Here is a 19,479-nt window from a genome sequence, read left to right as displayed (position 1 = left end):
GCCAACCCCAAAAATTTAGCCATCATGCTACCATAGTGTCATAAGCCCCAATTTCAATAACATATAAAATCATAAATTTCAACACAGTCTCCATATACTCAATTTTCCCAAAACAATATTTGATTTCAAAACCAGTATAAATCTCATTTTTTATTAAAAAAACATTTTAATTGGAAAACATAATATTTTATAATTTAAATTCACCATTCAATAAAAGCATCAAACAAGTATAATTACTCTAGATATTTAAGACGATAAATTGTCCACTCACAGTTCTAGGAGTCGATGTACTCCTAATCCCAGTCTTCAAGCACAATTTTGGTACTTTTACCAGTGTAATTTGCTCACCACCTATCCACAATGTACAATACATAATTCACCACATCAATGCTTGACCATTATAAAATCAATTCAGGCTCGATATATATGCATGATATGACATGCAACTTATCCGACTACCGCTTAAATGCGGTGCTAACCTAATTCGGCCTATTACCCGATTAAATTACTAACGTGTCCAATTTAATCTCAAATTAATTTTTTTCAGTTTCTATACCTCAATTGCACCCAAATTGACTTAAAGTCCCTCGGTGTGGTGCAAATTATCAGTCTTGATAGCAAATTACGAAAATACCCCTAATGGGTAAAAATTCATATTTTTGCTCCAAAAATTTCCATTATTTTTCTAGACTCATAATTCATCATTATTCATCATAATTCCTCAAATAAACATCAAGATCATCAGCCAATATTCCCCTAGAAAATTCAGCCAATAATGGTAATGGAGGAAAATAAATTCTTTTCTTGTTGTTTTGTTCCTAAATATGCTAAACTAACACTAAACACTAACATAGCTCAAAATCAAATTTATCTAACAACTTTCTCTCTCTAAACCCATATGACCAGAATTCAAATCATCCTCAAATCACATGATTCAACCATGAAAAATGATGAAAAATGCATGGGAAAGGTAAAGCACAAGACAAATTTAAGAAATGTTACCTTTTTTCACTTGATTTTTGAATTTCCACCTATTTTCCCTTTAAATTTCTTAGCTAGGGTTTTATTTTCTCCTTTCTCTCTCTTGTTTCTTGCTTGGCCGAATGTTGAAGAAGAAGAATGGGTGGGCTGATTTTTTTTATGCCTTTTTTATTGTTTAATGAAATAATATTATTTTATTCATATTTTAAATATTTTATTAATTCATTTTTTTTTCTAGCCATCCATTTGTCCTACTTTTTCCACCATGCATTCCCTTTGACTTATCCAAGTCTTAAGTGAAATTTCCAGATTTTTCCAAAGTGTTGGTGAAGTAATTTTTGATATTTACACTTTTGCCCCCGTAAAAATCAAAAATTACATTTTTGCCCCAAAAACTGAAAAATTGTCCATAGACATATTTTTTATCCCTTATACTCATATCATTCCCCAATTTGTCAAATGTGATCTAAATTCTCTCAAAATCTCAAATTTTATCCGCAGATGGAAAAATTACAATTTTACCCTTATATAGTGAAAATTTCAATTTGACTCCGAATTGATCCTCGAACTCCTAATTACCATTTTGAGTCATCCTTGAACTGTGAAACTCTTAATTTCACCTCAAAATTCCTATTTGAACTAGTTCGAGGCTTAATCGACTTAATGATACCATTAGAGGCAATATCGTCTTTTAACGATTTCTCGAACTTCCTAAATATACAAACATTCTATCGAGCATGTGAATGATATTATAATTATTTTACAAAGTAGGGTTTGACAACACTACCCCCCTTAAAATAAAATTTTGTCCTCAAAATTTCACTTATTAACTCAAAGAAAAGGCGGGGTATTATCTTTTATTCGATGCTCAACTTCTCCTGTTATCTCCTTTATAGGGAATCTTAATTCACTAAAAATCATTCTTTATTTTAGTTAATCACAATATCAACCCCACATATGTGTATATGCTTTATAATCCCATTTATGCATCCAAGATCTTTCTTGATTTAATCATCGCATACGATGCAGTATCATAATTCCTCAGAGTCATCCCTTTGTCCTTAATCATCTTTCGTGCCTCTATATTGCTTTGTATCCTTCTTGTATTTCGACATCAATTTATTGCTTAAGATTTAAGTTCATTTGAACTTTGTATACCTCAAGTATTTTTGAGTTCTAATTTCCACAATATAGTAAGAAATTCTTACAACCATATTCCATATGAACTCATTTACTATATTATTCTTGAAACCTTTATTTACACGTCCATCACTTGGTATTTACATCCCCTATCACTATTTTACACCTTCGTCTAACTTTTCACTCACTTTCTCCAGATCGGACTCGTGCTTCATCTTCCGTTACAGCGAAAACTCTTGTTGAAGAACGAGTCAATGGCTTCAAAGATGGTTGTGCTGGGGTGTTGCTACCCATTTCAGATCGTACAGTTACCCCCTGCCTCGGGTGTACTCTAGAGGAATCTCTCCTCTGCATATCCGTATGAGTTAGTGGGGATGGAGCAGCTACTGTAGCCCGTCCTAACTGTGGGCAATCACTCCTAATGTGGCCCGGCTGGTCACAATGAAAGCATCTTATGCCCCAACACTCCCCAACATGATATCTCCCACATTTTTCGCATTTATTTAAACCTCCAAAACTCTTCTCGGAAGTACTACTCATCCCAGACCTGTTAAATCTCGGAGGTCTCTGCTGTAACTGTGAAAGTGGGGGTCGAGGAGATATCACCGGAACAGAAACAGTATTCTCAGAAGCAAATGTGTCCTTACCTCTTTTGGGCAGTTGACTAGAGGATACATTCGGGTTTCTCCTCTTTGCAAACTCAGCTCGCATTCTCCGATTTTCATTCGTGAGTTTTTCGGCCCTTAAAGCCATCTGTACAACTTCTTTATGAGGCTCCCGGCCTGTCACAGTCATCCTCTCTCTGATCTCGTTACGGAGCCCTTCTTCAAAATAACTAGCTTGATCTTGCTCAGACTTCACCAGGTCTGGCACATATGACATCAGCTCATTGAAACGAGCCTCGTACTCTTCTATGGTTAAATTCCCTTGTTGTAAACTTAGGAATTCTCTCTTCTTCTCTTTTTGATGAAAGTAGGTGTAGTATTGACCGTCGAATTCTTGTAGGAAGTCTATCCAAGTCAACGAAGTAATGGAACGTGATTTTACCGAGCTCCACCATGTACGAGCCCTCTTCTCTAGTAATCTTGTGGCCACCATTAACTTCATATCATCATCCAATTTCATATCCACAAATGTCTCCGTTACCTGAGTAATCCAATCTTTAGCTGCAGTTGCATCCAAATCACCAATAAAAGAAGTGCAACCCAGCTGCCTAGCTTCCTTAAGCTTTTTGGAAATGGAGACATCTGGCACTGGTGGTGGAACAAGAGGTGGTGGTGGTGGCACTGGAGATACTGCTGGGGGAACAGTATGAGGGACTCGACCAGCTTGAGCTTGGCCCATAATGACATTAAGAAAAGCTGCTAATGCTTGGACTGCCTCAAGAGACATGGCATGAACACCAGGAGTAGCAGTAGGTGGTGGAGGAGGTGGAGGAATCTCAGTAGGCTCAACAGCAGGTGCTGCTCGAAAAGTAGGTGCAGCAGACTCCCTTTCCACGGGATCTGGCTGACTAAGTCTAGCACGGCCTCTTCCCCTCCCTACTGACCTATAGAGAGGTGGACGCCCACGTCGAGGAGGCATGGTACTCTACAATAAGAAATGGAATAGACTTAGATGAATTTAAATTCTATATGCAACTAACTCGATATAACCTAACTTAACTTGACTTACTTAACTTAACTTAACTTGGGCCACGCAGTGTCAGTGTGGATTTCTTAAAACAACTTTAAAATCAAAAACTTTGAAATCCAAAGCTTTAAAATCAAAATCTTTGATCTTTAAACCAGGCTCTGATACCAATCTAATTGTCACGACCCGGAACTCCCATCGGGCCCGTGACAACCGCCGCGACGTCTCGATAAGCACTCATTACCCCGAATGCCGATCGAAACCCCGCAAGGCTTAGCATCAACTTCCGCATCTCCCCGGTGAGCGACAGTTATTAAATCTCGCATTTCAAGAAATCATAAGTTGTTTCCAACTCAAAACAATAAAAATATTATTTTCTAGCTCACTGGGGCATTTTCGTCATTTTCTTTTTTTTGAAATTTCGAAATCCGAAAAAATATAATATGTAAGTGGAAACACATATTTCATGATTTAAATTAAATTTTGAAGTCTAAAACATTCGTTTAAAGTAAAATTATAGCTATTTGAATATAATAAAAACATTAAATAAAATATTCTATTTTCTTAAAATACAATATTTTCAAAGTCTTCCTAAAATAACTTTTGTAGCATAAGAGTAAAATAAATTTATTCATATAGTAATAAAGATAATTAAAGTATGAAATTTCGTTTACAGTGACACGTGGGCCCCTAATTAACCAAGAAGGTGTAGAGCTACGAACCCTTACTTCCTATGATGCAACTCCGAGATTAATTCTCGTCTTAATCAACTATCAACAAACTGTCCTGAGCCTGAAAAATGGATAGGAAGAGGGGTGAGATTAAATAATCCCAGTGAGTAAACAATTACCATCAAAAGCATCTAAAGCCGAGTAGATGGAGACAATATAAAAACGTTATATCTCATTAATGTTCATAACACAAAATTCGTTTCAATCTATACCAAATAATTTCTTTTCATCAAAATTTCCCCGACTTATGAATTTTTTTAAACTTGGCCCCTGCCAATATCATTCTCGCGGGTACCTTCGTCAAGGTATCCCACTGAGACCGCCAAGGCTGTTCAATGACCCATACCCATAAACATGTTTTCACATCTGACACACAGCCGTTCCTTGGCGTTGGCTGAGTCTCACTCTCACGTGGTGGCCCGAACGTGAGGTGCACTCAAATCATACCTCAGGAGATACTTCACCCAACATCTCCCCCCGGAGGTAAGTATATAATTGAGTTACCGTGCCCCTCTCATAGGCAGTCCACGGAAACCCCCACCACTGCAGTGACCGTTTAATATACCACCAGACCCATAAAAATTCCAGTAGCATAATAGGGCGAATAAAATGTAATCCAGTCTACCGAGACCAATCCAAAATTGTTCATATATTTCATGCCAACCCCAAAAATTTAGCCATCATGCTACCATAGTGTCATAAGCCCCAATTTCAATAACATATAAAATCATAAATTTCAACACAGTCTCCATATACTCAATTTTCCCAAAACAATATTTGATTTCAAAACCAGTATAAATCTCATTTTTTATTAAAAAAACATTTTAATTGGAAAACATAATATTTTATAATTTAAATTCACCATTCAATAAAAGCATCAAACAAGTATAATTACTCTAGATATTTAAGACGATAAATTGTCCACTCACAGTTCTAGGAGTCGATGTACTCCTAATCCCAGTCTTCAAGCACAATTTTGGTACTTTTACCAGTGTAATTTGCTCACCACCTATCCACAATGTACAATACATAATTCACCACATCAATGCTTGACCATTATAAAATCAATTCAGGCTCGATATATATGCATGATATGACATGCAACTTATCCGACTACCGCTTAAATGCGGTGCTAACCTAATTCGGCCTATTACCCGATTAAATTACTAACGTGTCCAATTTAATCTCAAATTAATTTTTTTCAGTTTCTATACCTCAATTGCACCCAAATTGACTTAAAGTCCCTCGGTGTGGTGCAAATTATCAGTCTTGATAGCAAATTACGAAAATACCCCTAATGGGTAAAAATTCATATTTTTGCTCCAAAAATTTCCATTATTTTTCTAGACTCATAATTCATCATTATTCATCATAATTCCTCAAATAAACATCAAGATCATCAGCCAATATTCCCCTAGAAAATTCAGCCAATAATGGTAATGGAGGAAAATAAATTCTTTTCTTGTTGTTTTGTTCCTAAATATGCTAAACTAACACTAAACACTAACATAGCTCAAAATCAAATTTATCTAACAACTTTCTCTCTCTAAACCCATATGACCAGAATTCAAATCATCCTCAAATCACATGATTCAACCATGAAAAATGATGAAAAATGCATGGGAAAGGTAAAGCACAAGACAAATTTAAGAAATGTTACCTTTTTTCACTTGATTTTTGAATTTCCACCTATTTTCCCTTTAAATTTCTTAGCTAGGGTTTTATTTTCTCCTTTCTCTCTCTTGTTTCTTGCTTGGCCGAATGTTGAAGAAGAAGAATGGGTGGGCTGATTTTTTTTATGCCTTTTTTATTGTTTAATGAAATAATATTATTTTATTCATATTTTAAATATTTTATTAATTCATTTTTTTTTCTAGCCATCCATTTGTCCTACTTTTTCCACCATGCATTCCCTTTGACTTATCCAAGTCTTAAGTGAAATTTCCAGATTTTTCCAAAGTGTTGGTGAAGTAATTTTTGATATTTACACTTTTGCCCCCGTAAAAATCAAAAATTACATTTTTGCCCCAAAAACTGAAAAATTGTCCATAGACATATTTTTTATCCCTTATACTCATATCATTCCCCAATTTGTCAAATGTGATCTAAATTCTCTCAAAATCTCAAATTTTATCCGCAGATGGAAAAATTACAATTTTACCCTTATATAGTGAAAATTTCAATTTGACTCCGAATTGATCCTCGAACTCCTAATTACCATTTTGAGTCATCCTTGAACTGTGAAACTCTTAATTTCACCTCAAAATTCCTATTTGAACTAGTTCGAGGCTTAATCGACTTAATGATACCATTAGAGGCAATATCGTCTTTTAACGATTTCTCGAACTTCCTAAATATACAAACATTCTATCGAGCATGTGAATGATATTATAATTATTTTACAAAGTAGGGTTTGACAAATTATCATTGGTTTTTTGCAAAGACTTAGCAAGAAAACTCTTTCAAAGGGGTCATAGCTCATATAATAATGAATCATATACAACAAAAAAAACACTAAATTATGATATCATTTGAACTATATATACATAGAATACAATTTTAAAATAAAAATTAAATATGTTATCCATTATTTTAGAAAAAAATTATGAAAATAAATAACATTGTTTTATAATTGCCAATCTTTATATTTAGTGCACTCATATGCATAATTGGATAATTGTGATACTTTCCTTTTTGTTTTTCTTACCATGGCTGTTATTCTAAAATTAAAAAAAAAAAAAAAAGCAATCATTTTTTTCTTATAAATTTGACATTTAATCTAACTCCTTTTTTGCGGTTTAAAAAAGCTATTAGATCAGCTATGTACTTGTTGAGAATCTCTTTAATAATTAATGAGAACAATCAACAATAAAATTTTAAAACTTTAAAAATTTATTTATAAGTGTTAATATTGGATTCATGTATTTGTATTTTTAAGTTAAAAAAGGATTAAATTTAACATTTGATCCCTTTTTGGATTTTTTATTAAATTTTAATGGCATCGATATTGGATTCATGTGTTTGTATTTTTAAGATATTTTCTTTACGTTTAAAAATAAAAATAAGAGTAATTTTTTTGGCAAATTTTGTTATTTTTTTCATTAATTTCAAATTTAACTTTTATGTATTCGTAATGATATTTATTAATTCATATTTTTCCTACTTGAGAAAAGAGTGATTCAAAGTCAACTCTTCAAATATTGATCAAGTGTCATTTGTAATTATTCATTCATTACAAATATGTTTACATATGAAAGGAAAAAAGACATAATGGTGGATTTTCTCCTCCTTCCAAGAAATCTTATCTACACTAGTGTTTAGGTTTAATTGTGTTAGTATGTCAATCTTTCTCATATGAAATTAGGCTTTCTTGACTTATAGGTGCTAAATGAATTAAATTTGATATGACTATTGTTGAATTCTCTTGCAAGTGCACGTATCGTTAATAAGTAATATAATAGTAAATAGAATTCGTTCCCATGGAGAATTGAATTAATTTTTAATTGCTAACTACTAAAATTGTAACACCTTAATCTTATCCAAACAATTAAATTTAAATTATTAAATAGAAAAATTAAAATTAATAAAGTGAAATTAAAATTAAATAATAAATTTATTTTATAAAACTCACTTAACTACTAGACCTAAGATTATGATGTCCCTCAATACTTCATATGATTATTGCCTCTCTCTCTTAACTTAGATTAATGGATTAAGTTGTTAACCTAGAGTCCTAAATCATTTACAAGCCTCTGTCGAGTTTCTCATAAAAATACATCTTCTAATTAATTCACTATATGTCTATGCAAATTAAATTAAAGAAAGATTCATTAAGTTCGTACTCTAATTTTGGCTACATATGGCTTATTAGTGTATGTCTATCCTAAATGCAAATCAAACCACCTAATCAACTAAGTGTATTTGATCATACGCTATTTTATTCAAAATCTACCTAAATCTTTTTCATCAAGGTTTAACCTAGGTTTTCAATTCAATCTAATTAGTGATCAGGCAATTAGAAGCATTAGGAACAAAATAAAATAAACAACTTAGATTCATCAAACATAAACAAAAGAGAGATAAATAAATCAGACTACATATTGAGTTCAATCATAATCTTAGATAAACAATTTAATTCCCCATCAAGTCACACATCATCATCAAATAAAGTTTAAACGATAAAAACAAACTAAGAAAATAAAAGAATAACAAGATGATAAACTCAAGAATTGTAATCTTGATCTTCCAAGTCTTCTTGAATCCTTCACATTCTTCTTAGCTTCAATGACTTTGTGGCTTGATTCTTAGTTATCAATTTGGGGTTTTGTTCTTTCCATCAAATCTTTCGAAAGGTTGTTTTTATAAGGCTTTGAAGTTAAGCCAAGTTGGGTGAAGAAAGAAGTCAATTTCAATTGGAAAGACTATGTGGGCATCAGTCTTGCTTAATTAATTAACAGAAATCATAATTTTTCTAGGACTACTGTAGTGCATCAACTTCGACAAGATTTTTGACCACCTTCCAGGCCGAGCTGGGTGAAGTGGTAAAATGAAAATTGTAGCTTGTTCTCTTAACTTTCCAATGGTCTAAGAATAATCTCATTAGGAGTTTTGTGGAGAGAGTTATGGCCAAAATATTGAAACATATGCAGTGCAAATCTACACCTTGAAATTGCTCTCCTTTTTTCATCAAACACCTACAAAAGCACAAATAAATCAATAACAACCTATCTTAACCACATTAACACCAAGTTAAGTATAAAATTAACTAAAATTAGATTGACTCACCTTAATTAACTAATTTAAAATAATTAAATAAAACTTACTAATTTCTATACATTACTGTAAGAGCTAAGCTAAATTAATATCAAAATTAAGTCCAAATAACTCTATAACATAGAGTTATCAATGACCAAGGGAGATAGGTTTGAATTTTGTTATCAAAGGTATGTATCAAAAAATTGCATCATCAAACTAAATTATCTTTGACATAATAAACTCAAAATTTATATTAATTACGAGTAGTAAATAATGTTTAATTTCTATAAACAATTTAAATATTTTTCAAACCTTGTATTGCTTCTTTCCAAAAAGAAACATCTCATGTCAAACCCTGCTTTGTAAAATAATTATAATGTCATTCACATGCTCAATAGAAAGTTTGTATATTTAGGAAGTTCGAGAAATCGTTAAAAAACGATATTGCCCCTAATGGTACCATTAAGTCGATTAAGCCTCGAACTCGTTCAAATAGGAATTTTAAAGTGAAATTAAGAGTTTCACAGTTCAGGGATGACTCAAAATGATAATTAGGAGTTCGAGGATCAATTCGGAGTCAAACCAAAATTTTCACTATCTAGGGGCAAAATTGTAATTTTTCCACTCGCGAATAAAATTTGAGATTTTGAGAGAATTTAGATCACATTTGACAAATTGGAGAATGGTATGAGTATAAGGGATAAAAAATATGTCTGTGGGCAATTTTTCAGTTTTTGGGGTAAAAATGTAATTTTTCACTTTACGGGGGTAAAAGTGTAATTTTTAAAAATTTACTACACCAAAACTTTGGAAAAGTCTAGAAATTTCATGGAAGACATGGATAAGTGAAGAGGATTGAGTGGTAGAAAAAGAAAGTCAAAAAGATGGCTAGAAAAAAATAAAATAATAAAATAATAATATTTTATTAAGCTATTAAAAGGCTTGAAAATTCCAGAATTCTTCATTGGGATGGTCAGCCAAAACCAGCAGGAGAGAGAGAGAAATAAGAACAAACCCTAGAGTGTAAAAATTCAAAGAAAAAGTGTGATTTTTCAAGGAATCAAGTGTTTAAAGGTATGATTTTTCAAGCTTAGTTTAAGATTTATCATTTCCATGCATTTCCCATCATTTTCCATGGTTGAATCATGTGATTTGAGGATGAATTCAATTCTGAAAAAAAATGGGTTAGGAGAGAGAAACTTGTTAGATTAATTTGATTTTAAGTTATGTTAGTGTTTTAAGTTAGTTTAGCATATTTAGGAACAAAACAATAAGAAAAGAATTTATTTTCCTCCATTACCATTATTGGCTGAATTTTCTAGGGGAATATTGGCTACTGATCTTGATGTTTATTTGAGGAATTATGATGAATAATGATGAATTATGAGTCTAGAAAAATAATGGAAATTTTCGGAGCAAAAATACGAATTTTTACCCATTAGGGGTATTTTCGTAATTTGCTACCGGGATTGATAATTTGCACCACACTGAGGAACATTAAGTCAATTTGGGTGCAATTAAGGTATAGAAACTGAAAAAAAATTAATTTGAGATTAAATTGGACGCGTTAGTAATTTAATCGGGTAATAGGCCGAATTAGGTCAACATCGCATTTAAGCGGTAGTCGGATAAGTTGCATGTCATATCATGCATATATACCGAGCCTGAATTGATTTTATAATGGTCAAGCGTTGATGTGGTGAATTATGTATTGTACATTGTGGATAGGTGGTGAGCAAATTACACTAATAAATGTACAGAGATTGTGCTTGAAGACTGGGATTAGGAGTACATCGACTCCTAGAACTATGAGTGGATAATTTATCGTCTTAAATATCTAGAGTTATTATACTTGTTTGATGCTTTTATTGAATGGTGAGTTTAAATTATAAAATATTATGTTTTCTAATTAAAATATTTTTTAATAAAAATGAGATTTATACTGGTTTTGAAATCAAATATTGTTTTAGAAAAATTGAGTATATGGAGACTGTGTTGAAATTTATGATTTTATATGTTATTGAAATTGGGGCTTATGACACTATGGTAGCATGATGGCTAAATTTTTGGGATTGGTCTCGGTAGACTGGATTACATTTTATTCGCCATATTATGCTACTGAAATTTTTATGAGTCTGGTGGTATATTAAACGGTCACTGTAGTGGTGGGGGTTTCCGTGGACTGCTTATGAGATGGGTATGGTAACCTAATTATATACTTACCTCCAGGGGGAGATGTTGGATGAAGTATCTCTTGAGGTAAGATTTGAATGCACCTCACGGTCACTGCAGTGGTGGGGGTTTCCGTGGACTGCCTATGAGAGGAGCACGGTAACTCAATTATATATTTACCTCCGAGGGGAGATGTTGGGTGAAGTATCTCCTGAGGTATGATTTGAGTGAACCTCACGTTCGGGCCACCACGTGAGAGTGAGACTCAGCCAACGCCAAGGAACGGCTGTGTATTAGATGTGAAAACATGTTTATGGGTATGAGTCATTGAACAGCCTTGGCGGTCTCAGTGGGATACCTTGACGAAGGTACCCGCGAGAATGATTCTGGCAAGGGCCAAGTTTAAGAAATTCATAAGCCGGGAAATTTTGATGAAAAGAAATTATTTGGTATAGATTGAAACGAATTTTGTGTTATGAACATTATTGAGATATAATGTTTTTATATTGTCTCTATCTACTCGGCTTTAGATGCTTTTGATGGTAATTGTTTACTCACTGGGATTATTTAATCTCACCCCACTTCCTATCCATTTTTCAGGCTCAGGACAGTTTGTTGATAGTTGATTAAGACGAGAATTAATCTCGGAGTTGCATCATAGGAAGTAAGAATTCGTAGCTCTACACCTTCTTGGTTAGTTGGGGGCCCACGTGTCACTGTAAACAAAATTTCATACTTTAATTATCTTTATTACTATATGAATAAATTTATTTTACTCTTACGCTGCAAAAGTTATTTTAGGAAGACTTTGAAAATATTGTGTTTTAAGAAAATAAAATATTTTATTTAATGTTTTTATTATATTCAAATAGCTATAATTTTACTTTAAACGAATGTTTTAGACTTCAAAATTTAATTTAAATCATGAAATTTGGTTTCCACTTACATATTAAATTTTTTTCGGATTTCGAAATTTCAAAAAAAAATGACAAAAATGCCCCTATGAGCTAGAAAATAATATTTTATTGTTTTGAGTTGGAAACAACTTATGTTTTCTTGAAATGCGAGACTTAATAACTGTCGCTCACCGGGGAGATGCAGAAGTTGATGCTAAGCCTTGCGGGGTTTCGATCGGCATTCGGGGTAATGAGTGCTTATCGGGACGTCGCGGCAGTTGTTACAGGCTCGATAGGAGTTCCGGGTCGTGACATCTCAAGACCTCATTGTCTCCTCATAAGTTTGAAGATCACCTTCACCTTCTACATTAATGCAATAAGGTAAATATTCACATGTTTATTCTCTTTTACCTTTTACTAAGTACATGAAGAAATCAAATCCATATATCTTTATTTTTCTAATTCTTTTGCTTCTTCAAAACTTAATAGTTTCTTCACCATTTTTAAGAAGTTTATCACTTTCTGTTACTAGTTCTTTGGGTCTTGGAATGGAACTGAACTTTGTTTCATTAAATATAACATCCCTTGATTCTTTGACCGTGTCACGACCCGGAACTCCCATCGAGCCCGTGACAACCGCCTCGACGTCCCGATAAGCACTCATTACTCCGAATGCCGATCGAAACCCCGCAAGGCTTAGCATCAACTTCCGCATCTCCCCAGTGAGCGACAGTTATTAAATCTCGCATTTCAAAAAATCATAAGTTGTTTCCAACTCAAAACAATAAAATATTATTTTCTAGCTCACAGAGGCATTTTCGTCATTTTTTTTTTGAAATTTCGAAATCCGTAAAAATGTAATATGTAAGTGGAAACACATATTTCATGATTTAAATTAAATTTTGAAATCTAAAACATTCGTTTAAAGTAAAATTATAGCTATTTGAATATAATAAAAACATTAAATAAAATATTCTTTTTTCTTAAAACATAATATTTTCAAAATCTTCCTAAAATAACTTTTGTAGCGTAAGAGTAAAATAAATTTATTCATATAGTAATAAAGATAATTAAAGTATGAAATTTTGTTTACAGTGACACGTGGGCCCCCAACTAACCAAAAAGGTGTAGAGCTACGAACCCTTACTTCCTATGATGTAACTCCGAGATTAATTCTCGTCTTAATCAACTATCAACAAACTGTCCTGAGCCTGAAAAATGGATAGGAAGAGGGGTGAGATTAAATAATCTCAGTGAGTAAACAATTACCATCAAAAGCATCTAAAGCCGAGTAAATGGAGACAATATAAAAACATTATATCTCAATAATGTTCATAACACAAAATTCGTTTCAATCTATACCAAATAATTTCTTTTCATCAAAATTTCCCGGCTTATGAATTTCTTAAACTTGGCCCCTGCCAGAATCATTCTCGCGGGTACCTTCGTCAAGGTATCCCATTGAGACTGCCAAGGCTGTTCAATGACCCATACCCATAAACATGTTTTCACATCTAACACACAGCCGTTCCTTGGCGTTGGCTGAGTCTCACTCTCACGTGGTGGCCCGAACGTGAGGTGCACTCAAATCGTACCTCAGGAGATACTTCACCCAACATCTCCCATCGGAGGTAAATATATAATTGAGTTACCATGCTCCTCTCATAAGCAGTCCATGGAAACCCCCACCACTGCAGTGACTGTTTAATATATCACCAGACCCATAAAAATTCCAGTAGCATAATATGGCGAATAAAATGTAATCCAGTCTACCGAGACCAATCCAAAACTATTCATATATTTCATGCCAACCCCAAAAATTTAGCCATCATGCTACCATAGTGTCATAAGCCCCAATTTCAATAACATATAAAATCATAAATTTCAACACAGTCTCCATATACTCAATTTTCCCAAAACAATATTTGATTTCAAAACCAGTATAAATCTCATTTTTATTAAAAAACATTTTAATTGGAAAATATAATATTTTATAATTTAAGCTCATCATTCAATAAAAGCATCAAACAAGTATAATAACTCTAGATATTTAAGACGATAAGTTGTCCAGTCACAGTTCTAGGAGTCGATGTACTCCTAATCCCAGTCTTCAAGCACAATTTCTGTACTTTTACCAGTGTAATTTGCTCACCACCTATCCATAATGTACAATACATAATTCACCACATCAACGTTTGACCATTATATAATCAATTCAGGCTCGGTATATTTGCATGATATGACATGCAACTTATCCGACTACCGCTTAAATGCGGTGCTGACCTAATTCGACCTATTACCCGATTAAATTACTAACGCGTCCAATTTAATCTCAAATTAATTTTTTTCAATTTCTATACCTCAATTGCACCCAAATTGACTTAATGTTCCTCAGTGTGGTGCAAATTATCAATCCCGGTAGCAAATTACGAAAATACCCCTAATGGGTAAAAATTCGCATTTTTGCTCTGAAAATTTCCACTATTTTTCTAGACTCATAATTCATCATTATTCATCATAATTCCTCAAAGAAACATCAAGATCAGCAGCCAATATTCCCCTAGAAAATTCAGCCAATAATGGTAATGGAGGAAAATAAATTCTTTTCTTGTTGTTTTGTTCCTAAATATGCTAATCTAACTTAAAACACTAACATAACTTAGAATCAAATTAATCTAACAAGTTTCTCTCTCCTAACCCATTTTTTCAGAATTGAATTCATCCTCAAATCACATGATTCAACCATGAAAAATGATGGAAAATGCATGGAAATGATAAATCTTAAGCTAAGCTTGAAAAATCATACCTTTAAACACTTGATTCCTTGAAAAATCACACTTTTTCTTTGAATTTTCTCACTCTAGGGTTTGTTCTTATTTCTCTCTCTCTCCTGCTGGTTTTGGCTGACCATCCCAATGAAGAATTCTGGAATTTTCAAGCCTTTTAATAGGCTTAATAAAATATTATTATTTTATTTACCTTTTGAATATTTTATTATTTTATTTTTTTCTAGCCATCTTTTTGACTTTCTTTTTCTACCACTCAATCCTCTTCACTTATCCATATCTTCCATGAAATTTCTAGACTTTTTCAAAGTTTTGGTGGAGTAAATTTTTAAAAATTACATTTTTGCCCCTATAAAGTGAAAAATTACATTTTTACCCAAAAAACTGAAAAAATTGCCCATAGACATATTTTTCATCCCTTATTCTCATACCATTCTCTAATTTGTCAAATGTGATCTAAATTCTCTCAAAATCTCAAATTTTGTCCGCGATTGGAAAAATTATGATTTTACCCCTACACTCCAGAAATCACCGGAATTAAACTTTTTCACTTCTAAACCTCAAATCATACTCCAATAAGTCAAATAGACTAAAAAATGTTTTTCTAAAAATTCCCATTTTATCCCCAAGTGGTAAATGACCATTTTACCCTTGGATAGTGAAAATTCTGGTTTGACTCCAAATTGATCCTCGAACTTCGAATTACCATTTTGAGTCATCCCTGAACTGTGAAACTCTTAATTTCACCTTAAAATTCATATTTGAACTAGTTCGAGAATTAATCGACTTAATGATACCATTAGGGGTAATATCGTCTTTTAACGATTTCTCGAACTTCCTAAATATGCAAACATTCTATTGAGCATGTAAATGATGTCGTAATTATTTTATAGAACAGGATTTGACAGACCGTATTAATAGAATATGAATCATTGGGCTCTATCACCATGAAACGATATGCTTTACTATGTTTAGCATATCTTATGAATATATATTCAATTCCTCTTTAACCCAATTTCCTTTTCTTTGATTCTAGAACTTTACTATGGCTTGACATGCCCAAACTCTTAAATAATTAAGATTTGGCTTTCTTCCTTTCTGTAGCTCATAAGGAGTAGTTTTACTCTTTTAGTTTGGGATTCTATTTAGTATATGGTAAGCTGTTAATAAGGCTTCACTCCAAAATCTTTTTCCCAAGCCAAATTAAAAGGTAAAGTATTACTATTTTCATAAGAACTCAATTCTTAAGCTGTGCTACACCATTTTGTTCTGGTGCATATGAAGCTATAATCTCATGAATAATATCAATATACTTAAAATATTTGAGATTATAATATTCATCTCTTCTATCACTTCATAAACATTTGATAAGCAATTCACAATGCAATTCTATTTCATTTTTATAGATTCTAAACTTCTTTATTACCTCATCTTTAGCATGCAATAAGTAAACACAGTAATATTTAAAGAAGTCATCTATAAATGTTATAAAGTATTTCTTTCCACCAATAGTTGGAGTACTATACATGTCACAAACATCAAAATGTATTAATGTAAGCAATTTGGAGTTCCTTTCTACCTTAGAAAATGAGCTTATTGTGATTTTAGTAACATGCATCTCTTGTGCATATCATCATTTCCATCAATGTTAGGTATCAACTCTAATTTAGACATATCATGTGTTCTTTTATAATGGACATGACCTAATCTATTATGTCATAGATTAAACAATGCTACTATACTATCATGAATATTAAATAAGGCATCAATACAAGCAAAACTAGTAGCATTCTTATTTATATTAAGCTTGAACATGTCTTCACATAGGTATCCACTTCCCACTTATTGTCCACCATTTGTAAAAATGAATTTATCTGCCTTAAATACTAATTTGAAGCCATACTTATTCAACAATCCACCCGACACAAAATTTTTTCAAACTTCCAATACATAACTGTCATTGTTTAGTACAAGTACTTTTCCAAAAGTAAGTATGAGTTCCAAAGTGCCTTTTTTCTTTTCAAGTATGTAGTGGAGGAATTTCCCATTTACAACATGGTTCCATTATTAACCTCTTCCAAGGACTTGAAGAAACTCTTATCCTTACATACATGCTTAGTTGCACAAGTGTCAATCCACCATGCTCCATCATCTTGGAGAAGATTAACCTCAGAAATCAAACAACCAACTTGTTATTGTTCACATCTTGTGTCTTGTATTTCTAAAGTCTACATTCTTTAAGTTTCCAAGTTTGTTATAATAGAAACATGGACCCTTTTTATTCCTTTTGATCTTATGACTTTTTTCATTCATATACCAACGGAATGTTATCTTTTGTTGTATGAAACCAACTTGTTTAATGGTTTGTGTTCCATCACATGGACCTTTGAAGTCTTAAGATTCTTTTCATTAGAATCTTATTTTTTTTATCTTGCTTGACTTCTTCCTGTTTCCAATAATCTTCTTCTATTCGAAGAAGATTACCAAGGTCCTCGAGAGACATTTCTTCTTTCTTATATTTTAGAGTTTTCTTAATGTCTTTCCATAAAAGAAGAAGTTTATCAATTATAGAAGACACAATAATAGCTTTATCTATGTTAAGATTATACTGCCTAAAGCTATTAAGCATGCATTCAAGCTCATGAAATTGATTCATACCAAAATGATCATCTATGGATGTGACAAAATACTTCTTTCCAAGCAATATACGTTTACCATGCATATCACACACAACATCATTCATATCAAGTAAAGAAAGAAAACTTATCTTATAATCCGATGTAGAACCATTTTGCCATAAATGAATCTCATCCATAATTCTTCTTCAAAGCGTTCTAGCTTGACAATGTTGGTAGCCATTTCTTTTAGTGAAGTCATTTTGAATGCCAATTCCTCAAAAAATAAGTCTCACAATTGGTGGTGCAAATGGGGTTTAGATGAAATTTAAAGAATCGACAAAGATGCTATTTTTAAAACTTATTTCACTCCCACCACTCAATATGCAAAAAGGGAATTATGCGAATAACCTTAGAGATAAAATGAAGCTAACGTCTAACTTCGTCTTTGCACTTTATGAGAGTAGACCACTAGATACACCTGAGTGTTTACAAAATTGTTTGACCTTAAAGCCTACTTTCTACAACCAGTAGATTATAAAAAATTTAGAATCCTTTGGTAGTTAATGGGAACTTTAGTGTTTATGTTAATTTATAAAACATAGCACTTCTCTTGCTCTTGATTTTTCTGCTCTTGTCTTATTTGTTTTTAGTGTATCAAAATGGTTAGCAGCAAATCTTTTATATAAGTTTGCAAGTGTCTCTTCTCAAAGGCACTACCCATTTATCGAGACACCTCTTTGACTTAAAGATGTAAGACACAATCATTGGATAAAGGTATTGTTTTAATAATCATTTTATGAAAGGACAACGGATCATTCCATAAGACATAATCTTTGAGCTATAATATGGAAGATAACTTGAAATACCTCATACTTTGATATGGTGATAAATAAAGCTTATCGGATGCTAATTGAGGCATAATAAGGTATTTTAGGTACCGAGCAGACAAGATAAAATTTTTAGAATAAAATAATATTTTATTAATAAAATAATATTAAAATATTAATATTTAATCGATGTCGAAATCAGTCATGAAGAAGGATCATATGGTGGATCCAAGTGGGGGAGAAGAAATGCAAGTGAATTTTTGTAGAAATAAGCGACAAAAGTGAAATACGCGTGTTTTGTTAAGTTGAACCAACGCGGATAAGTAAATATTTAAATATTGTGGTAATACCGCGTTGAGGTGCAATTTTTTTTATATTTCGGTGGTACACGCACCGAGAAAGGAAGTTAGATGAAAATTGAAATTTTTTAGACGCATCAAAAAGGATCGAAATTGAAATATAAAGATTAAAGGATATGTAGTGGAATTAATGAGAGAAATAAAATGAATATATAGTAAAGTAATAATAGTATATAAAAAAATATTAGAAGACCAACATGGGAAGCCACCCATGTGCTCAATAAAAGAGTCAAAGACTCTTTACTTGGTTAATTGGAGGGTGCCGGCCATGTGGAGCAAAAAGGTGAAGGAAGAAGAAATTATTGGAGGGGCTGGTCATGTGGCACAATGTGGAAGATTCATGAAGGCATAAACTATATATATATATAATTGAATGAGTTAAAAGAAGAAGACAAAGAAGAAGAGAGAGGTCAGTTGTCATAACCCGGTACTCCCCTCGAGCCCGTGACAACCGCCGCGGTATCCCGATAAACACTCATTTCTCGAAATGCCAACCGAGACCCCGCAAAGCTTAATATCAGTATCTCATTTCCCCCGTAAGTAACCGTTGCCGAAAATCATGTTCTAGAAGATTTTAAGATG

At 32.7% G+C, this 19,479-nt stretch overlaps 1 protein-coding gene across 1 annotated transcript; it reads right to left on the bottom strand.

Annotated features, from left to right (window-relative positions):
- Nucleotides 1-680: 680 nt before the first annotated feature.
- On the bottom strand, nt 681-6,695 carry LOC108661877 (uncharacterized). Its single transcript, XM_088806172.1, has 4 exons — nt 6,145-6,695; nt 5,414-5,493; nt 4,476-4,545; nt 681-3,711 (listed from the first exon to the last, which is right to left on the bottom strand). Exon 4 carries the CDS (start codon nt 3,703-3,705, stop codon nt 2,302-2,304), a length of 1,404 nt encoding a protein of 467 aa, XP_088662298.1. The 5' UTR covers nt 3,706-3,711; nt 4,476-4,545; nt 5,414-5,493; nt 6,145-6,695; the 3' UTR covers nt 681-2,301.
- Nucleotides 6,696-19,479: the final 12,784 nt, after the last annotated feature.

The sequence above is a fragment of the Theobroma cacao genome, chromosome 5 (assembly GCF_053813885.1).
Source record: "Theobroma cacao isolate CCN51 chromosome 5, ASM5381388v1, whole genome shotgun sequence".
NCBI lineage: Eukaryota > Viridiplantae > Streptophyta > Magnoliopsida > Malvales > Malvaceae > Theobroma > Theobroma cacao.
This window is presented reverse-complemented; position numbering and strand designations above follow the sequence as displayed.

What these genes read in the sequence shown, in the direction of transcription:
- LOC108661877 (XM_088806172.1), bottom strand. Translation starts at nt 3,705, where the DNA reads ATGCCTCCTCGACGTGGGCGTCCACCTCTCTATAGGTCAGTAGGGAGG.